Source organism: Sinocyclocheilus grahami, unplaced genomic scaffold (genome assembly GCF_001515645.1).
Source record: "Sinocyclocheilus grahami isolate Dianchi unplaced genomic scaffold, SAMN03320097.WGS_v1.1 scaffold1119.1, whole genome shotgun sequence".
NCBI lineage: Eukaryota > Metazoa > Chordata > Actinopteri > Cypriniformes > Cyprinidae > Sinocyclocheilus > Sinocyclocheilus grahami.
The window spans coordinates 253,212-279,222 of record NW_015506298.1 but is presented as its reverse complement, the minus strand read 5'-3'; the positions used below and the strand labels follow the sequence as shown (position 1 = coordinate 279,222).

The 26,011-nt window shown below is 39.3% G+C and overlaps 1 protein-coding gene across 1 annotated transcript; it reads left to right on the top strand.

The window, feature by feature from the left end:
* The first annotated feature begins 1,656 nt into the window (after positions 1-1,656).
* LOC107566978 (NACHT, LRR and PYD domains-containing protein 3-like) lies at positions 1,657-25,758 on the top strand. Its single transcript, XM_016252557.1, has 10 exons — positions 1,657-1,708; positions 1,839-1,901; positions 7,057-8,833; positions 9,001-9,174; positions 15,042-15,209; positions 15,311-15,484; positions 23,329-23,493; positions 24,218-24,226; positions 25,087-25,133; positions 25,229-25,758. Exons 1-10 carry the CDS (start codon positions 1,660-1,662, stop codon positions 25,756-25,758), a joined length of 3,156 nt encoding a protein of 1,051 aa, XP_016108043.1. The 5' UTR covers positions 1,657-1,659.
* Positions 25,759-26,011: the final 253 nt, after the last annotated feature.

Below are 26,011 nucleotides of genomic sequence, written 5' to 3'. Positions count from 1 at the left end.
CGATGAGAAGAGAAAGGGGTGATTGTTGCTAGTTACTGTATGATGATTGAAATTGCGGAATGGCCTTAAACAATTAGTAAATAAATTGCAGAACGTTATGTTTTCTAATGCACGCATGAATTGTATGTATTCTGACAGCGCTGCACGAACCCGCGGTGGATCTGCTTGTTAACCAGGGTTCAAAGTCCAAAGTGCGAGGAAAATCTGCGCTGAAACAGTGTTACTCATCAGTTGCTCGTTCACATTTTTATGAATTTTTACAAGGCATGTGACAATGCAATACGTGCGATGTATCCGTAATGAGACTCATTTATAAATCTGCTGTCAACAAAAAGAAACATTGAGGTCTTCCTGCGCGTTTCCGCCAAAAACAAAAGTTGACAAAAAGCAAGAACTCCAACATTCATAAATGTTAGTATTGTAATTTTACTGCTTTTCTGTAAAATAAAATAAAAAGTAAGACAATAATAATGATAATAATTACATCAGCTCTGTTAATACATTTATTATAACATACACATAACATAACATTTAACATAGTGTTCAAATTGGGATCTGTACAATTTTCTAATGTTTTAAGTCTCTTCTGCTCAGCAAGGCTGCTTTTAATTTTACAGTAAAAAATACATGCCTGATTTAAGAAGGGGGTCTGATCGCCAAAGAATATTATTTTAGTAACTTATTTATTTTAATTTAAATTGTGCTTTGTTGGTATAATGTCTGCTAAAATGTTAAAAAATGTTTAGTGTTAAATATTTTTAAATTGTTGTTTTGTCATTAATTTTTTCTTTGAGAAACAAGACAAAACAGTAAAAAGCACATTTTGGCTATTTAATTTAATGCAATGATGAAAAAAAATTGTCAAAATACATGGGAAAAAACTTGAAAAACAGTTTCATTTTGTTCTGTTTCAGCTTTGGCCAAGAATTTTCATTTCGGTGCATCCCTAAAAATGATTTCTCACTGTTCATGATGCTCAAAATACTGGGAAAAAATTCTAAGTATTGGTTTGATATTAACGGTTTGGCTATATTAATAAAAATTTCAGTGGCATATTCTTTTTATTTTACTCATATAATGCCTGCTAAAGTAGAGTTTTTAAGCGCTGCACTGCTTTGTTTACAGCGGTAACCAAAGAAACGCTGTATTGCTGCTGTTTCATGAGCGCCACCTGCTGTCAGAGAGTCAATTTGCATCTTCATGCATTGTGTACATCAGTAGATTTTTTATTTATTGTTATTTTTATTATTATTATTTAACAAAACTAAAAGCAACTAATCAATATTTTAAGGTAATTACAGCAGATTTGCTTCACACAACATTCTGATGATTCATTTGTCTCCGCACACAGCTTCATAATCCAAATAACATCTTACGTCCCGTTATTATAAGTGAAAGTACTTCAGATCTTTTTCTTCATGTCCTGCAGCTGTGAGTCGGTGAAGGATGATGGTGTCTGTTGAAGAGCTGCTTGTGAACTCACTGAAGGAACTGGTAGAAGCTGAACTGAAGGAGTTTCAGTGGCACTTACAGAAAGATCATGAGAGTATATCAAAGTCTGACATGGAGAATGCAGATAGGTTAAAAACCGTGGATAAGATGGTGGTGTGTTTTGGACAAGAAGAAGCTTCGAAGATCACGGTCGGCATCCTGAGAAAGATGAACCAGAATGATCTGGCTGAACAGATGGAGAATGAATATAAGCAAGGTAACATTTAATTCACCATGACTGCAACATGATTAAATATTTACTTTTGACTTCAACCTTTTTTCATCTTTGTTCTGCTGATATTGTTGTGTGATAAATGTTTTCCAGTGAGTATTTCTCTTTCTCACAGCTCAGGCTGAGGGCAATATGAAGACATTTGTCCCTGTTGAAGCTGATTCAAAGCAGTGCTGGGGTAATTAACACACACTGCCTGTAAATGGAAACTAGAAAATATAACCGCAAGCAGCAATTACAGAGCCAGTCACATCAGCAGCCGATTTTATACAAATCTACAGAAAAGCCTTCATTAAAAATCTTATATTGCAGGCATATTCAAATGGCGGCGCGCGACAATGACAACGGTAGCACCAATTTACCATTTCTAGATAAAATTAGCAGTGTGTCAAAATAACAGAGCTGTACACACCTCAAGTGCACAGGGTAATTTTTTGTAATTATATTTTGGCATTATATAATATTTTTTATCTAGAGTCATTAACAGCGGTTATTTTAACAACAGTAGCAGAAACACGGTGAGCGGCAAAATACGTTATATTTGCAGCACTGTTGTTTTCTGCGAAAGTATCAGTTATTTTACCTATCATATATGACTCTGACAGTGCAAAGCAGGTTTTTGACTAAATTTTTTCATGTAGCCTACACTTTTAATCAGCATATTATGAGCAGTTTAAAAGCCCGTCCACACGAAGACTTATGATTAGAGAGCTCTCTTATTCAATTATTACTGGTAAAAATTCTAATTACAGAGCTCTCTAATTCTATTCTTACTAGTAACAATTCCAATTAGAGAGCTCTACAAATTAATTTTCCCTAGTCATATGTCCCAATTGACTTCCATTCGTTTTTAATTGTAGAGCTCTACAACTGAATTTTTACTCGTAAGAATTACAATTTGGGAGCTCTACAATTGAATTCTTACTAGTAACAATTCCAATTAGAGAGCTCTCTAAATCAATTTTTACTAGTAATAATTCCAATTAGTGAGCTCTCTAATTCAATGTTCACTAGTAACAATTCCAATTAGAGAGCTTTTAAATGTTATTCTTACTAGTAAAAATGCAAAAAATTATTACTAGTAAAAATGCAATGAATTGTTACTAGTAAGAATGCAATTGCCGAGCTCTCTAATTCAATTACATTGCTCTCTAATTTAATTGTTACTAGTAAGAATTGTATTAGAGAGCTCTCTAACTGTAATTCTTACTAGGAAGAATGTAGCTAAAGAGCTGTGGAATTGCATTCTTACTAGTAACAATTGCATTGTAGAGCTCTCTTTTCAGTGCGACCTCATTATGATAATTGCGCCTCATGCATATTCATAAAACAGCTCACTGTCTGTCCCGATAGCCTTGTGGGCAGTCCGTAGATAATGCCATTGCGCTACGGGTATCCTGAGTTTGAGTCTCGTGAGCTCGTGACCCCCTCCGATCCCGCACCCCTCCCCCCAATTCACTTACACTGTCAGAATAAAGGCAAAAACGCCAAAAATAAATCTTGGAAATGGGGACTCAAGCAGCTTGTTCATTCAAGCAGCTCTTAATGATGAATAGCAGCGCTGTGTCTCTAATGATCTCTTAAGTATTATTATATATTGATTAAAAGCATTATAAAATGATTATGTTTTACAGAGAAGAAATATAGGTAGTCTATGTAGCTACTGTAAGTTATTTTTAAAGGTGAATTCACACTTGCACAGAAAACATGCATAATGTATACTCAGCAATATGCATATTTAATTATTGGTTGTAAAATACCTGTTTTTGTTAAGCTTTGTAAGGGTTTTATTTAGGGCTGCACGATACATCGTTTTAGCATCGATATCGCGATGTGCGCATCTGCTATAGTCACATCGCAGGATGTGCCGGATGTTTAGTATACTGGTTGTTATATTTTACTGATATTTTACTTGTGTCAGTACGTCATAAAGGGATTTGTCGTGCCGCGCCACATTCAGTGTAGTCAGTCACACAGCATCACTGATTAAAATGGGTTCTATAGTATTTTGTCGCGCTGCACCGCTCGCGTCCAGTGTAGACACGGTGAGAGCCATGCAGATGCACGTGAACACTGATTTCTGTTCACTTCTGCGTCTATTTGTGCCTGAAATATGGTGCTCTGCAAGTATCCTTGTAAACACAGATGCTTATGGCTTAGGTGAAGGGAAACAATTGAGAAAGAAAATGGATGTGTAACAGTATATTGGTTCACAGCAGTTTAATGTTCCTGTTGCTTTCTCTGTCATGAACGTTAATCAAACAACAAAACACAAAGAAAACTCACTTTTGTAGCTTTAACACAGATTTATTAGATTTAATTTATAGTGAAAACTATGCAGTGTTATTTTACATTTGATTATTCAATTTCTGTACCTGAATACTGTTAGACTTACCTGAAAAATATAAAGCACTGCTTATTTCATTTGTATCTTTGTTCGGTTATTTGTCTATGCTTGTAATTTGTTTATTTCCTATTCTGATTTACTCGCCTACAAAATCACCCCAATTATAATTTTTTTCCAAATAGAGCTATTGAAGTCATCTGATTGATCACAATATACAGTATATCGCAGAAAAAAAAATATTGCAATGTGAGTTTTTTCCAATATCGTTCAGCCCTAGTTTTATTCTCATTATCCACTCACACAATAATGCTGAGGCTGGGTCCTGTACTGTTACAGAAGCATGATGAAGCTTATTAGAATGCAGTTAGAATGGCTCAATACTTGTGAGGGCAAAAATATCCCTGTATGAGTATTTGTTTTTTATATTTATAACATCATATATAATTAAGTAATGTCACACAAGCAAGAGTGCTGTTTTCCAAACATCAGCGCACGAGAATGATCGTGAATGTGATGTTGATTTTATGCAGTTCAACAACCAAGAAATTAATACAAGTGAGTTACATTTTGGACACAATATTGTCTGTTTTTGTTTCACCAACAAAATAGTTCCAAACAAAGCCTGAGAAGAACTGTTGTGCGTCTCAGAGAAACATGTTTCGTACTTGCATGAATCTGTGTTTTTAAATGAATCACTCAGTAAGACAGAGTCGTGCTGCCACCTACTGTCCAAAACCAGCCACAGTTCCAGCACAAAAACACACTCAGCAAAATATCACCTAATTAAAGCGTTAGTTAAAAAAATTTAAATTAGCCAATCAATTACTCACCCTCAAATCATCCTAGGTGTATATGACTTTCTTCTTTCAGACGAATCCAGTCGGAGTTATATAAAAAATTGTCTTTGATCTTTCAAGCTGTTTAATGCCACTCAGCGGGTGTTGCATGCATCAGTGCAAAATAAGTTAAATAAAAAGCGCCCATCCATAACAAAAGTGTCTCACATGGCTCCGGGGGGTAAACAAAGGCCTCCTGTAGTGAATCGATGCGATTTTGTATGAAAAATATCCATATTCAAAACATAAAAATCACTTTAATGTAGCGTGCGCCAACAGTTGTACACAGAAGCAGCTCCGGGCGGATGATGTAAGATGTTGGTGTTGCACATCTAGTAAGAATTTTATTGTAGAGCTCTCTAATTGAATTCTTATTAGTAAGAATGTAATTGCTCTTTCTAAGAGATCTTCTTTCCAGATTGGTGAGTTTTGTGGATCTCTGCAAAGGACACCTCCTTGCCCAATCTTCTCCCCTCACTTATCCTGAACCCCCTCTCCCTCTTGCTCTATAATAACTATTTGCCTAGTTATTAGCATACTTTTAGCCTTACCCTGCAGTTGGATGATGCTCAGTCTATGTACCTGAGTGAGAGACTAGGCTAGCACACTCCGAGTCCCGACCAGGTTAATTGACTCACACATTGACATGACACTGATATGCAATGCAAATGAGCGGTAAACCCGACTGCGAAATCTTTTTCTTTTTTTCTTGTACGGGCACCCCGTGCCGCCCCTGGCAAGATGTCGCCCATACCTAAATCCCCCACTGATTCTGGTCTGGGTATTTAAGTGAAAGTAGCTAAACATTAAGTCAGTAGATTAAGTGGAATCTGGTATTTCAGCAAATCTGCATCCAGGAAAGGTCAAACTGAAGGCCCAGTGAATCTGGTACATCATGTGGGACCTTTTGATTTCTGCCTATGACTGACTTAGCAAGTTGCAGCTGTGTGACTAAAGAAGCTACACTTTTTGTATACTTTTGTACTTTTTGTGGCAGCCGAATTAAAGGTATTAGTTCACTCTGCATCCTCTGATTAAACTCAGAACTGGCGAGTTTGTGATCGTGAGACCCACGCCGGCCATGCAAGGCTTTAAGCCAGGGGTGTCAAACTCAGTTCCTGGATGGCCAAAGCCCAGCCCAGTTTAGATTCAGCCCTACTTAGTTCCTGGATGGCCAAAGCCCAGCACAGTTTAGATTCAACCCTACTTAAACACACCTGATCCAGCTAATCAAGTCATTTAGGCTTATTTGAAAACTACATGGTTTGCATGTTGGAGCAGGGCTGGAACTAAACTCTGCAGGGCAGCGGCCCCCCAGGAATTGAGTTTGACACCTGTGCTCTAAGCGATGCTGGGTCCCAAATGACGCATAATTGAAAACAGTATATCCAGAATTAGGCCTGGGCGATAAAACGGTATCGATATTTATCAACTGTACACCTTCTTCGATATCGATATAAAAAATGTTCGATATAGCGCATGATATAGGCACGTGCTATGAGTGACGCGGACAACACACAAACACAAACACATGCTGAAATGAGTGCTGTGCCTGCCTGTGATGAGGAGATTGTGAATAAAGAATGAACATTAGTCGAATTTAAAATAAACATTTGCATTTGAATGTTAGGTGTGCATCAGGGAGCGTCATCAGTGGTGCGCGAGATGCGGTGATGTAAGTGACGTTGCATTTTAATGTTTTGTTAGTCTAGTCCACTAGATGCGCCGCTGCTGTGTTATGCATTCAAAATATTAGCGAAATATAGAAGCTCAATGTGGAGAATATCTTGAATGGGTTAAAACTGAAACCAAGCCATTCACACAGAACGCATATTCGGCGCATTTTTAGACGGACAAATACGACTGCTGCACTCGCATCTCACACAAGAGATGTATAGAAAGCCATGCAAAGTTAAAACAGTTTAAACTTTTAGAAAACACGTCACACGTCACAAAAAAAAAAAAAAAAACTTCAGAAATTGTAAAAAAATTTAAACCAAGTTGTTAGGGATATACATAGTTGTTTTCAGCAGTATTCATTTAATCTCTCTGCACTAGTAATTAATAATGACGATAATGCTGATATGGAAAAATATGTCAAATTTGTTTAATGCTTTTTGTCAATTTTATTTATTTGTTTTTAATTATAGAGCTCCAACACTTTATAAAAACTCACAAAACCAACATGAAGAAGAAAGCAGAATATAGTTTTGAGGGCGACAAAGAAAATGACACCGATCTCATGGCTGTTTACACAGAACTGTTCATCACAGAGGGAGATATGAAAGATGTCAATCAAGAGCATGAGATTCTGAAGATTGATGATGTTTTCAAGAGCAAAAAAACAAAGGACAAACCAATCAAATGCAATGATATATTTACTGAGTTGAGGAAAAACAAAGAAAAAAAGACTGTGCTGACCAAGGGAGTCGCAGGCATTGGAAAAACTGTCTCTGTGCACAAGTTCATCCTGGACTGGGCAGAAGGAAAAGCCAATCAGGAAATAGACTGTATGTTCCTGCTTCCATTCAGAGAGATCAACTTAATGACAAATGAAGATTTCAGTCTCCATGAGCTTCTGCTGGAATTTTATCCTGAACTGAAGGATCTGGAGAAATCAAAATTATATAAGGAATGTAAGCTAGCATTTATATTTGATGGACTTGATGAGAGTCTCCTGTCTCTGAATTTTAAAAGTAGGCTACTGAACAATGTTGAGAAAAAATCATCTGTAGATGTGCTGTTTACAAATCTAGTCAAAGGGAATCTTCTTCCATCAGCTCTTGTCTGGGTGACCTCACGACCAGCAGCAGCCAATCAGATCCCTCGTCGGTATGTAGGTTTGTTCACAGAGGTGCGAGGATTCACTGATCAACAGAAGGAGGAGTACTTCAGAAAGAGAATCACAGATGAGACTCAAGCCTCCAGAATCATCTCACACATTAAGATGTCTCGTAGTCTCTACATCATGTGCCACATTCCTGTGTTCTGCTGGATCACGGCCTCAGTACTTGAGAATATTCTCATTGAAAACAATGAAGAGAACATCAGCACAACACTCACTGAAATGTACATTCACTTCCTGCTGATTGAGATGAACATGAAGAACCAGAAGTACGATGAACAAGAAGAAAGAGAATGTATAAAGCTTTTGTATTCAAACAGAACAATGATTTTGAAGTTAGCCAAGCTAGCATTTGAACAGCTGAAGAAAGAACGCATTGTGTTCTATGAGAAAGATTTGAAAGCATGTGGCATTAATGTGAGTAAAGACTCTGAGTTTACAGGAATGATCGCTGAGATCTTTAAGAAGGAATATGGAATTTTTGAGAAGAAGGTCTTCTATTTTGTGCATCTGAGTGTTCAAGACTTCCTCGCTGCAGTGCATGTGTTCCTCTGCTACCTGAACAAGAACATGCAGGAACTTCAGTTTTTCTTTGATGAGCCAAAACAAAATGTCACATTGGAGGAGTTACTGCAGAAGGCCATTGATAAAGCCATGAAGAGTGAGAGAGGACATCTGGATTGGTTCCTGCGGTTTCTAATGGGCATTTCACTGGAATCCAGTCAAAATCTGCTCGAAGGCCTGATCACACACACTGAAGACACCACAGAGAGCATCAGACAAACAACTGAATACATTAAACGAGTAAAAAATAAGTATGGTATCTCAGGTGAAGCTTCAGTCAACCTATTCTACTGCTTACTTGAACTCAAGGATCATTCATTATATGAGGAAATCCAGAGATACCTCAGTTCAGATGCACATCCAGGAAGAGACCTCTCATCTTCAATGTGCACAGTGCTGACCTACATACTGCTGATGTCAGAGAAGGTGCTGGATGAGTTCAACCCAAAGAGGTTCACATCATCACAAGCAGACCACAAGAAACTTGTTCCAGCTGTGAGATCCTGCAGAAAAGCCCTGTGAGTAATTTTATTGACTGCTGTTCAATCAAACATTTGTTCTACATCACTAAATAATTAAATGTGAAAATACTATGTGAAATATTTCCATGTCCCAATTATGAAGAGTACAATAAGTTATTGCAGACACTGAACATCATAAAATAATCTGGCTAAACATCTGGCAGATTTGATGGCTGTGGTCTTGATGAAACATGCTGTGAAACTCTGTCTTCTGCTCTACAATCGTCAAACTCCTACCTGACAGAGCTGGGCCTGAGTAACAATCACCTGCAGGATTCAGGAGTGAAGCTGCTGTCTGATGGACTGAAGAGTTCACACTGTCAACTGAAAATACTGAGGTTTCACTTTCACTGTATCACTATGTTCAAATATGTTGATGAATAAGTGTTTAATCGATAAGACTGGCATAAAGTTGTCTTGACATTGGACGTACAATATTCACAAATTTAGGGACAGTCTCTAAAGTTGCGTACGACATTGGTATACACGTTTCTAACTTAAATAGCATTTGAAGATCTAAAAGGTGTGCATCATACCTGACACCTAGACAAACACTTTAGAGTTGTTCGAATAACTGTTAGAGTTATTCTCTGCAAATGCTGTTGAAGTTAGAAACGCGGCCATGACGGGGCAAGACTCTGGAACAGCGGCCATGACGGGGCGAGACTCTGGAACGGCAGCCATGTTGTGTAAAGTCTCTGGGATGGCAGCCATTTTGTGAACAGTCTCTGGACTGGCAGTCATTTTGTGGAGAGGCTCTGTTATGTGGGTTACTGCGGAAGTGCTGTGCTGCTCCTCTACAGCTTCCACAGTAAGAGCAGAGCCACTCAGCTGCAGTGCAAGGTCAATATATTATGCCAGCGTCCAGTCAGGGTACCACAATGGCATACACAAAATGAGTGGCTCTGATAACCCTCCCCAAAAAAATGCTGTGGCAAGGGGGGCGTGATTCAGCGAGGTCTGCAGCGGGAGAGAGAGTTGGGAGACGAGCGGTGAGTAAGTGGGTAAAATGCAAATGATAAACACCTGTGTCTAATTGGCGTGGAGAGACCGCATAAAGAGACCCGGGAATGAGAAGGTAGGCAGAGAGGGACTAAATAGTCCACCAGCAGCAGTCAAGCTGACCCCATCCTCTTCCTTCTTCATCATTGACTTTGTTACACTGGTGCCGAAACTCCGGAAGGAAGCAGGAGAGCCGCCGCCATCATGCAAACTCCGACAAGTACGCCATGTCATGTCACCTTGCGGATGTCATCTCATCCCTCGCGGTCCTCCATCAAGAAAAACACCAAGCGTTACTGGATATGCGGCGTGACCAGGAGCGTCGCTTCCAGGGCATTATCCAGGCACAACAGGAGGACTGTGAGAGGTTCCGGAGCTGGATGGACCGGGAGGTTCGGGCAGAAGCAGCAGCTCAGCAGACCCCGGCCCCCCACCTGCCGCTGAACAAGATGGGGGCTCAGGATGACCCTGAAGCCTTCCTGGATCTGTTTGAAAAAACAGCAGAAACCGGTGGGTGGCCACAAGAGCAATGGCCGATGCGCCTGATACCGCTGTTGTCAGGGGAAGCGCAGTTGGCTGCTCAGCAATTGCCCGTACAGAAACTCCTGGTCTTCGACGACCTCAAAAGAGCCATCATCCAGCGGGTCGAAGCCCCAGGCAACATTGCCTGGGTGAGAGTGGCCGACCCTTCTTGATAGCAAAACGACTCCGGGACTCATGTTGCAAATAGCTACTGGCTGAGGGAAGCGACGTCAAGCACATCACCGACCGTGTGGTACTGAAGCAGTTCATCACTCTGCTGCCAAAGAAGACAGCAGAGTGGGTCCAGTGCCACTGACCGGGCATTCGTGAGAACCTGCGCAGGTGGTGTGTGTCTTGTCGTGAATGTCAGCTGGTAAATCCACCGGCCTCCCCAAAAGCGCCTTTGCGCTATCCCGAGGCAGTGACGCTCCGATGCATCTCCGCCAAAAGTGTTGTGGACACACTGTTTCAATTAATCTCCCGAGTGGGCATTCCGAGAGAGATTCTCTCTGACCAAGGCACGGCATTTATGTCTTGTACATTGGTGCGAATGGACTTAATGCCCAATAATTCATACAGTTCGCGTAGTGTCTATCACCCACAAACGGACAGACTGGTGGAACGATTTAATCGCACTTTAAAAACCATGATTCGTAAGTTCGTTCACAAGGATGCCAAAAATTGGGAGAAATGGTCCCGCAAGCCTCTACGGGGTTTTCCCCCTTTGAGCTTCTTTATGGACATCAGCCACGAGGGGTTTTAGACGTCCTGAGAGAAACTTGGCAGGACGGACCTTCTCAAAGTAAAAATTAAATTCAATATGTAATGGATCCGAGAACAAAACTCCATACTTTGGGGCGGCTATCTATGGAGAATTTGTTACAGGCTCAGGACAAACAAAGCCGGCTGTACAACAGGGGAACCAGCTTAAGAAAATATCCAATGGCGCAAATTGACGAATTGCTTGATCGGCTGGGCACAGCTCGTTTTTGTTCGACACTGGATTTAACAAAAGGATATAGGCAGATCCCCTTATCGCCTGTATCTAAAGAAAAGACAGCCTTCACAACACCATTTGGATTGCACCAATTCGGTACACTTCTGTTTGGGTTGTTCGGGGCGCCGGCCAATTTTCAGCAACTCATGGACCATATTCTCCGGCCCCATGCTGTATATGCCGCTGCCTGTTTAGATGACATCATCTATAGCAATGAAACATTATGGAGCATTTGCGGGCTGTTCTGAGAGCGCTGAAAGTGGCCGGACTCACGGCCAACCCAAAGAAGTGTGTGGTTGGGCGTGTGGAGGTCAGGTTTCTAGGCTTTCACTTGGGTCGCGGACAAGTGCGTCCCCAAATTAGTAAGACGGCAGCGGTTGCAACTTGTCCGAGACCTAAGACCAAAAAGGAAGTGAGACAGTTCCTAGGGCTGGCAGGATATTATAGAAGGTTTGTGCCTAATTATTCGGACTTCACCAGCCCTCTGATTGATCTCACTAAAAAGGAAGCACCAGATCCAGTCCAGTGGACAGAACTGTGTCAGCAGGCTTTTACCCAAGTAAAGGCTGCTCTGTGTGGCGGACCACTATTACATTCTCCTGACTTTTCTCTCCCCTTCTTGTTGCAGACTGATGCATCGGACAGAGGGCTGGGTGCAGTCCTGTCCCAGGAGATAGAGGGAGAGGAGCGGCCGGTGCTGTACATTAGTCGCAAGAGACTAAGTACAGCACCATAGAGAAGGAGCGTTTGGCCATCAGGTGGGCTGTCCTCATTATCCGATATTATCTTCTGGGACAGGAATTCACTCTCTGTTTGGACCATGCCCCTCTGCAGTGGCTCCACCGCATAAAGGATACCAACGGTCGGATCACTCTTTGGTATCTGGCTTTGCAGCCTTTTAAATTCTAGGTGGTCCACAGACCGGGTGTACAGATGGCTGTGGCTGACTTCCTCTCCAGGGGGTGGGGGTATGTGACGAGGGGGGCATGGTTCAGCGAGGTCTGCAGCTGGAGAGAGAGTTGGGAGACGAGCAAGTAAATGAAGGCAACAGACAGATGTCGGCTGTAGTCTATGCTGTGTGTTCAAGCGCAGCTCTTTGGTCCAGACGCTGACGACGCAAGGCAACAATACCATCGGCTTTCAATGCTGCTAGTTCTTTGAAGTCTGCTTGGTGTATCCCAGCCTTTAATTGCATGGGCTTTCTCCAAAACTTTCTGTATCATTTTTTGTTTGCTTCCCCATTGCAAGGGGAAATCCTGTTGGCACAGTGAAAAAACAAGAGAATAAAAAATGTAAAACTTATTTTTTCTTGTTTTGAATGAATGCATGGAGTAATTGTTTTTTTTAATGCATCATAAATTTATTTTTCTTACATTTCTTTCCCCTTTTGACTTTTCTTTTTCTGTCAACATGTCAGCTTTTAGAATTGTCACTGTTTACATAGAATCAGTTTGCTTTAGATCTACAGTGATCAAAATTAAATAAAGATTTATGAACACTTGATTCTTTTCAGAAATAATGTAATCTTCATCGTTCAAAATTAGATGTTGTGTTAGTTCGGTGACATAACTTTTTTTGTCCCCAAGGATTTTCCAGAGATTTAGGTCGGATTTAGATCAGGACTCTGGGCTGGTCATTTCATTATTTCAATGTTTTCAGCTGATAGGGGGTATTGTCCTGAATGAAAATTGCAGGCTGATTGGGCGATGAACGCAGGAAAGGAACTGCTTGTTGCCGTAGGAGGTTATGATAAACATTTGCATTTATTCTGCCATGTATCTGTATAAAAGGCCCATGCTGCTGCAGAAAACATCCCCCAAACCATGACACTTCCTCCTCCACCTTTCACTGACTTCTTTACACACTTTGGATTCAGTCTGACTGAAAATAGACTGAAATAAATTAAACTTGCTTTCATCACTGAAGTGAAATTCGGACCAGTTCTTCTCTGTTCTCACAACATGCTTCTCAGCAAAGGTTAGTCTAGCCTTTTGATTCTTTCTGCTAATGAGAGCTTTAATCACTGGAGAGTGGGCTTTTAGTCTAAATTCTCTTAAACATCAAGACACTGTATGCCGAGACAGATCATTACCCTGTTCAGTGCTGAACTTGCGAGCAATTCCAGCTGCAGTGTTGAACCGATTACCCATTGAGATTCTCCGTATTACACTGTCCTCTTGTGCATTTGTCTTTCGTGGATGACCAGCCTTTTTGGGGGACTTGAATAAGTTAGGGACATTGTTAACATGCAATATTCTAGAAATCACAGATTTGGAACAACCAACTTCTCTTACAGTGGCTGAAAGGGTAATTCCTTTGGCCTTCATTTGGACAATCTCCTTTCGGAAAGTTTCAGTCACTTTAGAACGGCTCACCATCTTGCAAAATCAGTGAAAACCGGAAAGTTAGGCTGTCAGTTAAATATGGTTTGTTAGATAATTAAGGAAATTAGCACCAGGTGCCAGATTAACACCAATAACTGTGCCTCAGAATATATTTAACTCATGAAATATGCATAAAAACAGCTGCTTTCTGTGCGTGTGCTTTGGATGTGTGCGCTCAGAAAACCATATATCAGAAGTTTAAACTATTGTGACTTTAAAACGCATGATTTCAGCGCGATAGACATGATAATCAAAACCAAACATGTTTTTGGCAGAGTATCTGAAGTACAAGCTGTAAAGGCACAGCCCTATTCTGGAAAATGGGACAGGGAGGGAGCAGCAGCTCATTTGCATTTAAAGAGACATGCACAAAAACAGCGTGTTTCTGGTTCCACTCAAAATAGGCATTTTCAAAATGATATAATAAATTATCTGTGGGGTATTTTGAGCTGAAACTTCACAGAAACATTCTGTGGACACCTGAGACTTATATTACATATACATATATTACATAACTGTTTTTTTATGTTATCTTTTATGTTATCTACCTCTGTACTTTCTTTAAATGAAATAAAATTTTCTTATGTATGTTTTTTTTTTTTTTACATTTTAAATCTAATCTAAATATACTTTAAATTATAAATATACACTTGTTATTTTTCAAGCATTTTGAGTTACTGTTTGATTAAATAAGTTGTAGGCTATAATGGGATTTGTGTCAAATTCAGAATTCCGTCACCATAAAAAAAATAAAATAATCTGGTTCATTTTAGACCCATCAGAACAAACCCACAATGTAAAAAATGCTAGTTTTGTTAGAAGGCAATGAGGTACAATGGATAACATTTAAAAAATAATTACAAATAAAATATACACTTTAGTTAATTCTCAAGAATTTTTAATAACTTTGATTAAAAAGGTTTAGGCTATAATGGGATTTGTGTCAAATTCAGGATCATCACTCAGCTGATGTAGTTTTTTGATTTAGCCCAGCTCTAACTGGAATAGATAAAGGAAATCAACTCACTAGTATCAAACTGTGCACTGGTAGGTTTAGGGCCTCTTGCTCTTGACGAAGTTTCTTCTTTTTTTGGACAGGTGTGGGCAAATGCAACCACTAAATTTTGACACAACCCCATGGCCCTGGTTGTCCTCTCCTTTTTTGGCTGACATTGTGCTTGTGAAGGCCAGGTTAAGATTGTGGCCAAAAGAATTCAGCCATGGCCTAAACTTCTTAACAGCAACTTCTTAACCTATCTGATAAATTCACATAAATATGACTGTTTTGTTCTCTTAACAGGCTGTATGGGTGTAATCTCACTTCTCAGTCCTGTAAAAGTTTGTCTTCAGTTCTACAATCCTCAAACTCTGTCCTGAGAGAGCTGGACCTGAGTAACAATGACCTGCAGGATTCCGGAGTGAAGCTTCTTTCTGATGGACTGAAGAACTGTAAGCTGGAGATTCTGAGGTTTGAATTTCATATACTTGACTGATTTTTTTGCATTGTTAATTACTAAAATCACACTGCTAAGATTTATTCTGTATGCAATTACTGTTTTTCTTGTTCAGATTTTCCATCTGTAATCTCACTGCTCAGTCTTGTGGGAGTTTGTCATCAGTTTTACAATCATCAAACTCTGTCCTGAGAGAGCTGGACCTGAGTAACAATGACCTGCAGGATTCTGGAGTGAAGCTGCTTTCTGATGGACTGAAGAGTCCAAACTGTCAGCTGGAGATTCTGAGGTAAATGGTTTTCCATAAAATTATTAACCAAATGTTACCAAAATAAATTACCATTGAATTTTGTCAATAAATGTTGCATCTGCTCTCAATAATCAAAAGACAAAAACATCATTTGCAGACATTTAATTTTTCTTATTTATACAGATGTCTGTAGATATGGATTGTATTAAGATTGAAATAGCAAAATGGCCTGAAACAATTACAAAAAAAACAGCAAAACTTCTGCATTTTCAAAGATGAGCATATGCTAGCTCATGCATATGGAGGACCAAGAGAACCACTTAAAAATAAAATGAAGAATCAATTTATCAATTTAATAATTTAAACATAAAAATGTATATAAATAAACCACTTTTAAATGGACAAATTAAAACATATGGGGTTAGATATATAGCAATGGTTAGTTGCTCGAGTCCTTTTAGTGTCATTTAGATGCATATTCACATGGAAATGACGTTTCTTTGGCATTCTGTGGACGTAAGGATATGTTCTGTAAGGAATTTCCGACAGTCTGTTCTTTGTCGTGAAGTGGGGGAAGTCAATTTGAAGCTTGTGATCACTGCTAATGCCTGATTTATGACATCCTGTTGTCTTGGGCCTCTGTGGAATTTTTGTGACTCCTCGTGCCTCAACTCGGTTTTGACCAAATCTTAGATTGTCTGATTCGGTCTGATATCCTACAGATGTTTATTCAATTAGTGTTTTTAAATGTAGTTTAATAAAACAATAAAACAACACATTTAAAAAAATCATCTTTAAATGTATATATAAATAGACAAATTTAAGGCTACTTATTTAATTCATGTTTTAAAACGTAGATTAATAAAACAGTAAAAAGAACATTAATAAATCATTTCAATTTCCATCGTGTTTCTCTCCGTGTTCATAAAACACATGCCGTGACTTAGAGATGAGATACTCAGCCTGCCGCGTTGATAGGAGATCAAACTCGGTCTGCAATAATATACGCTTTTTCATTATATCTGCAGAGGGTGTATGACTATTTAGCCTGTCTAGCTTCAGTATTTCATCCATCAGCTCTTTAAGGCGTGCAGAATTGTTTTTATTTTTATTTGCACAATATGAGATTATCTGGCCCCGTAAGTATGACTTTAGCGACTCCCATAGAGTTAAAGAAGACATCCCGGGTGTTTGATTGATCTCAAGGAATGATGTAATCTCAGAAGAGATTAATTTAGTAAAAGCTTCTTCTGAAAGGAGCAGAGAGTTGAGTCTCTAAGGGCGGTAACTGGACTGTATGTTAGGGATATACATTTTCATAATTAGAAGACCATGATCTGAAATTACTATGGTTCCGTAATCGCAATTAGTAACGAGGGGAAGGAGTCTTTTATCCAGGAAGAAATTAACTATACAGGAGTAGGTCTTATGGACAGGGGAGAAGAAAGAGTATTCTCTGGATGTAGGATTGCGAAACCGCCATACGTAGGCAATACCATAAGTCCCCTTTCGGGCTCTGTCTTTACATTTATTTTGAAAGATGAAGCTCGCGATTATGGTAAGGGGCGTTACATTTCCGACGAGTGCTATGCGGTGTTCGGCCAATCACAATGCACTGGGTCAGCTGGCCAATCAGAGCAGACTGCGCTTGTCGGAAGGAGGGACTTTGTAGAAAACGAAGCGTTTAAGAGAGGCGGGCCATAGAGGACCTACAATAATGTACAGTATTTGAAAAATAATGTGTTTTTTGAACATTAAAGCATGTCAACATATTCTGTTACACCAAATACAAAAAGTAATGATCTTTAAAAAAGCATCATATGACCCCTTTAAGAAATCGAATGCGCTGATTTAGACAGGGAGGTCTTTTTGGGTGAACTGCGGTCTAAGACAGGGGAGAGTAAACAATTTGTGTCACCACCATGATTGGTGGTGTCCCAGTTTGGAGCATAAATGTTAGCCAAGATGACTGGTAAAGAATAAAGCTGCCCCACCACAATAACATAACGCCCTGATGGGTCAGCCTCTACACTAATCATAGTAAATGGTGTGTTTTTATTAATAAGTATGGCTGCCTCTCTAGCTTTTGAATGGAAATTGGAGTGATATATCTGTCCTGTCCAACACCCTCTCGAAAGTCGAAAATGATCCGTTGTACATAGATGGGTCTCTTGGAGGTATGCGATATCTACATTAAGTTGTTTGAAATGTGCAAATACCTTTTTACGTTTCACTGGATTGTTAAGTGATTTAACATTCCAACTCATGAAGTTGACTGAGGAGCCCTCCACCCCTCTGGAAGAATTAGTGTCAATCATGTTAAGGGGAAATAATTGTATATATGAAACATAAAAGTCACAACATGGCAACAAATGAAAATTAAAACGGACATCTGTCAGATGTCCCCCTAACACCCACAAGAACAAGATAAGCACAATACCCCTCCAAAGCAAATCCACACATTAAGTGTTTGCGTTAAGGAACTCTTCAGAGCCAACGGCTTAGGCTCCCGCCAAACCCTCCATGTTAAGGTAAACAGTGCATTGTGCAATTATATCATATCATAAACTCTGCTGCATAAGACAGTATTAATAATAATAATAAATTTTTTTTAAATAATAATAATAATAAGCCTGATGACAATGACAAAAGCAATGACAATATTATATGCTTCCCTCAAGATGTAGCCGAGCATCACAAGCTCATATCTTAAGGTGACCAAAATTATTTATCAAGAAAATCAAATAAATAGGAGGAGGACAGGAAGCTTTAACAGTGCACTTATAACAGTAACTGGTGATATTAACATCTGCAGCAAAACTATTTAAATAAATATCGTCCTGTCAAAAGTTGCCCTTGAGATGAGTCAGAACATCATTTGAGCATGACTGAGTAACACAATCCTACCCCCATGGCAAGAGCTAAAGAAAATATAAACAAATTATTGCTCCACTGGGGCAAGTTTTAAATTGAAATAACGTGTATACACAGAACTCAAGTCTCTCAGTTACTTTCAAGTCTCTGTAGGTATGATGTTCTTCTTGACGAAGCTCATCGCTTCATCTGCATCTGTGAATTCTTTTACTTTACCATCATATGAGAGATGCGTAGTCGGGCTGGGAATAGGATGCCAAACCGGACGCCTTGACGATTACGCAACAGTTTCTGAACCTCCGTGAACGCTGCCCTGGCCTTGGCAACGCTTGCAGTATAGTCTGGAAAGATGACGATCGATTCCACGTTAAATCTCAGAGCGGGGCCCAACTGCGTGCACATCTCAGCACCTCGACACAGTCTTGGTAATAATAAAGTTTAGCCACGATGGCGCGTGGCTTCCTATCTGGGCCTCTTGGTGCAAGACTTCTGTGCGAACGGTCAACGAGTACATCCTTTTCCAGCTGTAGCGATTCTCTCAGTAGCCTCGAAACCGACACAGTAGAACTTGATCCATCCATCTCAGCTACCCCCAGTATCCTAATGTTGCACCTTCTCATCCTTCCCTCCATGTCTTCACATTTTCCTCTCAGCACAGTCACCTCTGCTTTCAAATCGGATACCACAGACTGCAAGGTTGTCACTTCGTCTGACCACGTTGATAGCCCGCCTTGCACTTCTTTAATCGTAGCTTTCATTTGGTCTATCTCAGAATGAATCGCCACCCTATTGTTTATTATTTCCAATTGAACCGCTTGTATTTCATTTTTAAGGGAACTGAAATCATCGGCAAGAGCACTTTTCAGTTCGGATTTTATCACCTCCGAGATGTCTGCTTTTAGTGCGTGAATAATATCTGATTTCAAGGCTGTCGCGTCCATCTTCTCTCGACTGTCCAGCGGGGGTGGGGTCGTTCGCGATCGCGATACTATATGCTTCCCTCAAGATGTAGCCGAGCATCACAAGCTCATATCTAAAGGTGACCAAAATTATTTATCAAGAAAAACAAATAAATAGGAGGACAGGAAGCTTTAACAGTGCACTTATAACAGTAACTGGTGATATTAGAATTTCAGAATTATTTGGGTGCATCAGGCATGCAACAGTATAAAGTAATAACGAATAAGTAAATAAATGGATACAACGAATGGGACATAAATGGATAAAACGAGTGGGACAGCGAGCAAAATTAGCAGCCAGGCCAACAGTTTTTCATTTCATCCGCTGCTCCTGATGGCCAGTCAGAACCTGCCTTAAATTTAGCACAGTTATAATCATAAAAATGATGGCACTTTGTCTGAAAAATGTTGGTGTTAAAAAACAGTAACACTTTATGTTAAGGTGTCCTTGTTACACGTATTTACTATTATAATAATGATTAATTATGCATAATTACATTCAAGTGACCCTAAGCCAAACCCGAATCCTAACCCTAACCATATAGTAAGTACATGTAATTCATTCATATTACTTAGTACTTAAATGTATAATTACACTGTAACAAGAACACCTTAAAATAAAGTGTAACTTAAACTACTATCAAAGTCCACGCAGTATAAAACAGCTTCCAGAAATGATGTAAAACTGTCCCTGGCCACACCCGTGCTAATGGTACTGCCCACAGTGCAAATATAAGGGTGCGTTCACACTTGTAGTTTGGTTCAGTGAATGATTTTGATCATTCACAATCTAATTTCGCACAACCCTAATTTAATGTGTTTGGGTGTGTCAGATGGCAAATATAACTACTGTAGAGCATCAAAATAAATAAATACATACGTGAATGAATAAATAATCTGCCAATCACCATTATTTATCATTCACCTTATATAAACTAGCTTACTAACTTCTGAAACTCCAGTGTAAATGTTATTCTCACAAAAGTTGGATACTCTCACATGTTTAACAGTGTTCATTTGACTAAACTGCCAGCTGAACTCATTTAAAAGAACATGAAGGAACATGAAGCAAGGAATTTATCTGATAAAAAAGATTGAGGAAGAGCAAAGCAGTTCCTGCATGAGGGTTACTGTGTGTTGATATTCATCTTGTTCTCCACAGGTAGTGTTGTTTTAAAGGCAAAAGGCATCTGTTTGTTGTCCACAAAATCCTGATTACTTTGAAATTAAAAACTTTCCACATGTGGTGTTATTTAATAGCAACCCCTCGTTCAGATTATCAGGACATTTTCATACACATTTACGTCAGCATTAAGCCTGATATTGCATCCTCTGCAGCAGCTCTTTCTCACTGTGTGAATGAAAAAACAGCAACATCATTTTTTATAAGACTGAGGTCTTATTCATTGGCAGCTACTAGAAGTGTAAACGGGTTAAACTGATAATAGATGATAAACAGATTCTTCCTTCTACTGTGATAAAAGGCAGATTTGAAACAATGCCAAGATCACATGCCTGACTAGAAGTACTGCCAGGAATAGGCCATATCTATCCACTTTTTTCCCCCCCGTAAGATTTTAAATTTGTACAAACAGCCATTTGTAAATTTTATGGGTCTGGCTTCAGGTGTCATCTGCTTCCAGCCATTTTTAGCTGTACAAAACAGCTTTTTTGCTGCTTGATATGGCAAAATGTTGTGTCTTACCATATTACTTTAATGTATTATCTTAATTATGAACACATTGGTTTGTAGTTTACCATTTACTGCATGTTGTTATTCTTCTTCCGCGTTGAAAAATAATGTGGGTATATCTCGTTTCTGTCTCTTTGTATCTGTTTTTGCTGGCTAAATCTATTAAGAGACTTTAATACATTCAAAACTGAGCCACTTAACCCTCCTAACAACAAACAGAACATTTATTTAATGACCTGTCATATTCTGCACACCCATAACACCGCATAAATCAATTCATGCACTTGCTTTATTTTATGTCCTGCTGTACTTATGTAAGGTTGGTCACACACTTGAAGATTTTAAGCCTGATTTTGGCCCCGATTTACACCCCTGAAAGGTGGGAAGTGGCCTGATTTTAGGCTTGTCGCAACTGACTTTTTGTCCAAAAAAATCTCTATTGTGTGGTGTCATTACGATTATTTTACTGCTCCTGATCGCATCGGAGCCACCACAATCCCAAATAGTAAATATCAAAAATGTTTGATATTTACGACACTTGATAGGGCTGCCACTGATGTGATGATACCCATGATAGCTAATGAGAGTGAGCAAGCGTCACCTACCGGATGTTGCGTGCTTCTATATCTGAAACTTGGCAGCCACAAAAGTGCAGTTTTAAGAAGGAATATTACCCATATTCTTTTTTTATACTTTGTTTTTCACTGTGAAACAGAACGGAGCCACAAACAGAGCCCGCTGACAATGTCAATTGTCCTCCATGTGTTTTTCTTCTCTAGTCACGTTTGATCTTGCGAGTCTCCGTGAGATCTCATGTCACTGTGAAATCGTTCCTACAATCAACAAATGTGCGGTCTTACAGTCTGGTTGAATCATCTAGGGCAGGGATGGGCAACTTCAGTCCTGGAGGGCTACTGTCCTGCAGAGTTTAGCTCCAACCCTAATCAAACACACCTGAACAAGCTAATCAATGTCTTCAAGATCACTAGAAGGCTACATGCACGTGTGTTTGATTAGGGTTGGAGCTAAACTCTGCAGAACAGTGGCCCTCCAGGACCGCAGTTGCCCAGCCCTGATCTAGTGTGTGTTCAGAGGGTTAAAATGTTAAAAATTGGTTGGAACTGTCATTATTTCTGTGGTCTCAAACAGTTTTAAAATTGTCTAAGATTTGAAAACCGTCTAGTGTGTCTCAGGCCTATGTCTCTAAGGGTGTATTCACACCTGTCTTGTTTGGTTCAATTGAATCAAACACAAGTTTGTTTCCCCCTGTAGTGCGAATCTTTTGGGCAGGTGTGAATACAGCAATCGCACTCGGGTGCGGACCAAACAACCGCACCCGGGACCCAGCTGAAGAGGTGGTCTCGGTCCGGTTCCAAACGAACTCTGGTACCCTTGAGAATTTCTGTCCAATGAATGGATGACCTTAGCACATGTGTGGTGTTGTTTACAATTTCTGGTTCACTTGCAAAAAGGGCAGTATGAAAGCAAACCACACCAAACAAAGAAAAAAATCAACATTGCACTTGGTATGGACCAAAGCAAGAGAACTAGCGGACTTTCCTGGTGTGAATACACCCTGAGTCTTTGCCTGCATCTTTGCTGATGGTCTCTCTCATTTTCATTCCTTATTTTGTTTCAATATCTCAGACACAGCTCTGTGTCCTTTTCTGCAAATACTCTTCTGCAAATGCTCTGTGTTCAGCATCCCTACACTGTCTGTAGAGTCATTGCTTCTCAGCTACACTCAGTTTGGCCATACATGACTAATGTGGATTTACATTTGTGCCAGATGTTTTAATCTTATCCTTAGATTCTTTCTTTCTCTACTTTGCCAACATAAGATTTCAGGAGTAGTATTGTGCCACTACTGTCCGTGTAAGAGATCAAACACCAGAATTTTATAGTCCGTTTTGGTTTCCTTGTGTTGCCTGATTCACTCCACTAGTGGGTTTCCTTGGTTACTCATAAGATAATTGATTAGTTCTCACCAGTTTTGATTCTGTGTTTTGTGTATATAAGTTCTGAGTTTCCTTAGCTTAATTGTACTGCCTCGTTTTTGAATTTTGTGGATGCATATTCCCACTGAGCTCCTGTGAGTGTTCATTATCTTTGGATTGAAGACTCTTTTCGTGAAATTCCTTGTCTTGCACCGTATTAGCATAGCCACACTGTGACAAATGTCCAATGATTTGGGGGAATGTTTGTTCCTTCCTGATGAAGCTAAATTAGTGTAAATTATGTTCTATGTAAACAATTGTTTTTATTAAATCGGTTCAATAAAAAAAGGTTACAACACACAATATGCTATACACAACAAAAAAACGAGTGATGTGGACTGTTGCTGTATGTTTTTGTAGGTTGTCTGGCTGTATGGTGACAGAGGAAGGCTGTGGTTATATGTCTTCAGCTCTGAGTTCAAACCCCTCACACTTGAGAGAGCTAGATCTGAGCTACAATCATCCAGGAGATTCAGGAGTCAAGCTTCTCTCTGAAAAACTGGAGGATCCAAACTGCAAACACAAGTATGTTGAGCAGATAGATTTGACCATTTAATCTAGTATAAAGGATTTAAAGAGCACTATTCTGATGAGTAAAATCTTAACTAAATAGCTCAAAACAAATTAACAACAAAACAGTACTTTAACTCCCTAACTGGCCACAAGCAGGAGCAAACAGTAAAAATACAACAAAAAGGAAGCCACCTCCCTACAGTTTCCATTGCAAACATTAACAACTTTTAAATAAAAGAACAAAAAAGCCCTAATTTTAACTGACAAGTTAAATATTGGAATCACTATTACAGTAAATTAGTTAACATTACCCTAAGATTACCTACTCGCACTCAACCATAAGAATAGAAAGAAGAAAAAGACCACACTCTGGAAAACACTTAACTTCTGTGATCAGCATCCTGTCAAAGAGACTGTAAAACTGTAAAAAGAGCTGCCAAGAGCTTATAAGACACATACAAATGCACCAAACGGACCCACAAACTCTCAGAGAAATGATTAAACAGCAGTATAACTTACCTTTCATATAATAGTCACTTCAAACATCTGAATCACAGGTGCTGAGTTTCCAAACAGAAAATTAATGTTACTGTCATGGTACTGTGTAGATCAGGGATGGGCAACTTTGATAGTGACGAGGGCCAGCATTTTTTCTCCTTTATACCACGGGGCCAGATTACTAATCCACGTCCACACACCTTTTACACCGTCTTACTCAATTTCCTTTTTATTGAAGGAAATTAAAGTATAACTAATGTCATTTGTTTTTAAAGATTTTATTAAGTATAAAACTTGTGCAGTTATGCTAATTCAAAAGGAAAACTTTGTCGTCGGTGGAAAGAAATTTTCCCCTGACAAGCCAATGTAAACATTTCAATTGCATTGTCTGTAAATTTGCAACAAACAAATATACAGAGGTCCTTTTTTTAGTAGTAGCCTACGGAACATTCTCAAAACAACCTAAAAGGACAGTTAAAAAGGGCTTAATTAAAAAATATATATATAGTTATTCCAAATGGTACCATAAAATAACCTGGTATCTGCAGGATTTTTTTTCAAATTTAAGACCTTTAAAGACCTTTTTAAGATCTGCACTTCACATTTCAGCCTTTAAACGATTTTTAAGAAAAGGGATGAGTCAAAAGTATCAATTATTGACAACTAATTTATTTACTTTATATCTTCAAGACTTACATCCTCGTATGCACATCACTTCCTGTTACTGTATTTGGGTGCTTAGTTGCAAAACTTAATTGTAAACTTTTCAGATCATGATTATGATGTTTTAACAGACTGAAGTTATGATTACTGACTTTATATATTTGAATGTGTATTTTTATCCCGGCCCGGGACGATAGACTTGATATCATTATGTCATTGCGAATGACGTCATTACGTTAGGGCGTAAAAGAATCGATGAACCGTTTTTTTTAAACGGTTAATTGAAATGAACTGTCCGAAAGAACCGGTTCGTGGAAAAGAACCGGACTTCCCATCACTAGAACACATTATCAACTTCACAGCAACCACCAGAAGTACCCCAACAACTGCATGGCAACAAGCTTGTGTTCACTGACTGAATGTGACTCTGTGTGTGTTTTCTAGTGTGGATCATGGAGGAGAATCCAGGATTACAGCAGGACTACAGAAATGTACGTCTACATGCGCGCACATACACACACACACACACTCGCACACACACAGCTTTAGTGATTGTTCTTCTAAATGTCTCTGTTTTTGTGTTCAGATGCCTGTTTTCTCACAATGGATCCAAACACAGCAAACACTGAACTCAGTCTGTCTGTGGGGAACAGAACAGTGATACATGTGGAAGAGAAACAGTCGTATCCTGATCATCCAGACAGATTTGATTTTTATTCTCAGGTGTTGTGTAGAGAGAGTGTGTGTGGACGCTGTTACTGGGAGATTGAGTGGAGTGGAGAATATGTGTCTATATCAGTGTCATATAAGAGCATCAGCAGGAAAGGACGGGGTAGTGAGTGTGTGTTTGGATGTAATGATCATTCCTGGAGTTTGATCTGCTCTCCCTACAGATACTCATTCAGACACAATAATATATGGACTAATCTCCCAGTAAAGCCCATCAGCAAATGTTGTAGAATAGGAGTGTTTGTGGATCATAGTGCAGGAACTCTGTCCTTCTACAGCATCTCTGACACAATGAGCCTCATCCACACAGTCCAGACCACATTCACTCAGCCGCTCTGTGCTGGGTTTGGAGTAGATTATTCTGGAACATCAGTAAAACTGTGTTGATGGATCAGAATAGAGAGATTCTACCCATAATGCTTTGAGCTGCATGATGAATTAGTAACAGTGAGATGTTATAGAACAGTGTTTCTCACAGGGTCACAGAGTATACAGTCAAATAAACAACATAGACAAAAAAAAAGTAATTCTTATGCGACTATTTGAAAGACGTGTGTGAAAGCTGTTGACAGTTCTGTCAGTACCTGAAAAAAATGTGCTGTCCCAATTAGGTATCTGCAATCAGATGAAATGTTGTCAG

Bases quoted from the DNA above. Each gene is read 5' to 3' on its own strand.
- LOC107566978 (XM_016252557.1), top strand. From the start codon at position 1,660: ATGAACCAGAATGATCTGGCTGAACAGATGGAGAATGAATATAAGCAA. The intron at 1,902-7,056 runs GTAATTAACACA...TTTTAATTATAG, and splicing joins TGATTCAAAGCAGTGCTGGG to AGCTCCAACACTTTATAAAA. The intron at 15,485-23,328 runs GTAAATGGTTTT...ATGTTTTTGTAG, and splicing joins TGTCAGCTGGAGATTCTGAG to GTTGTCTGGCTGTATGGTGA.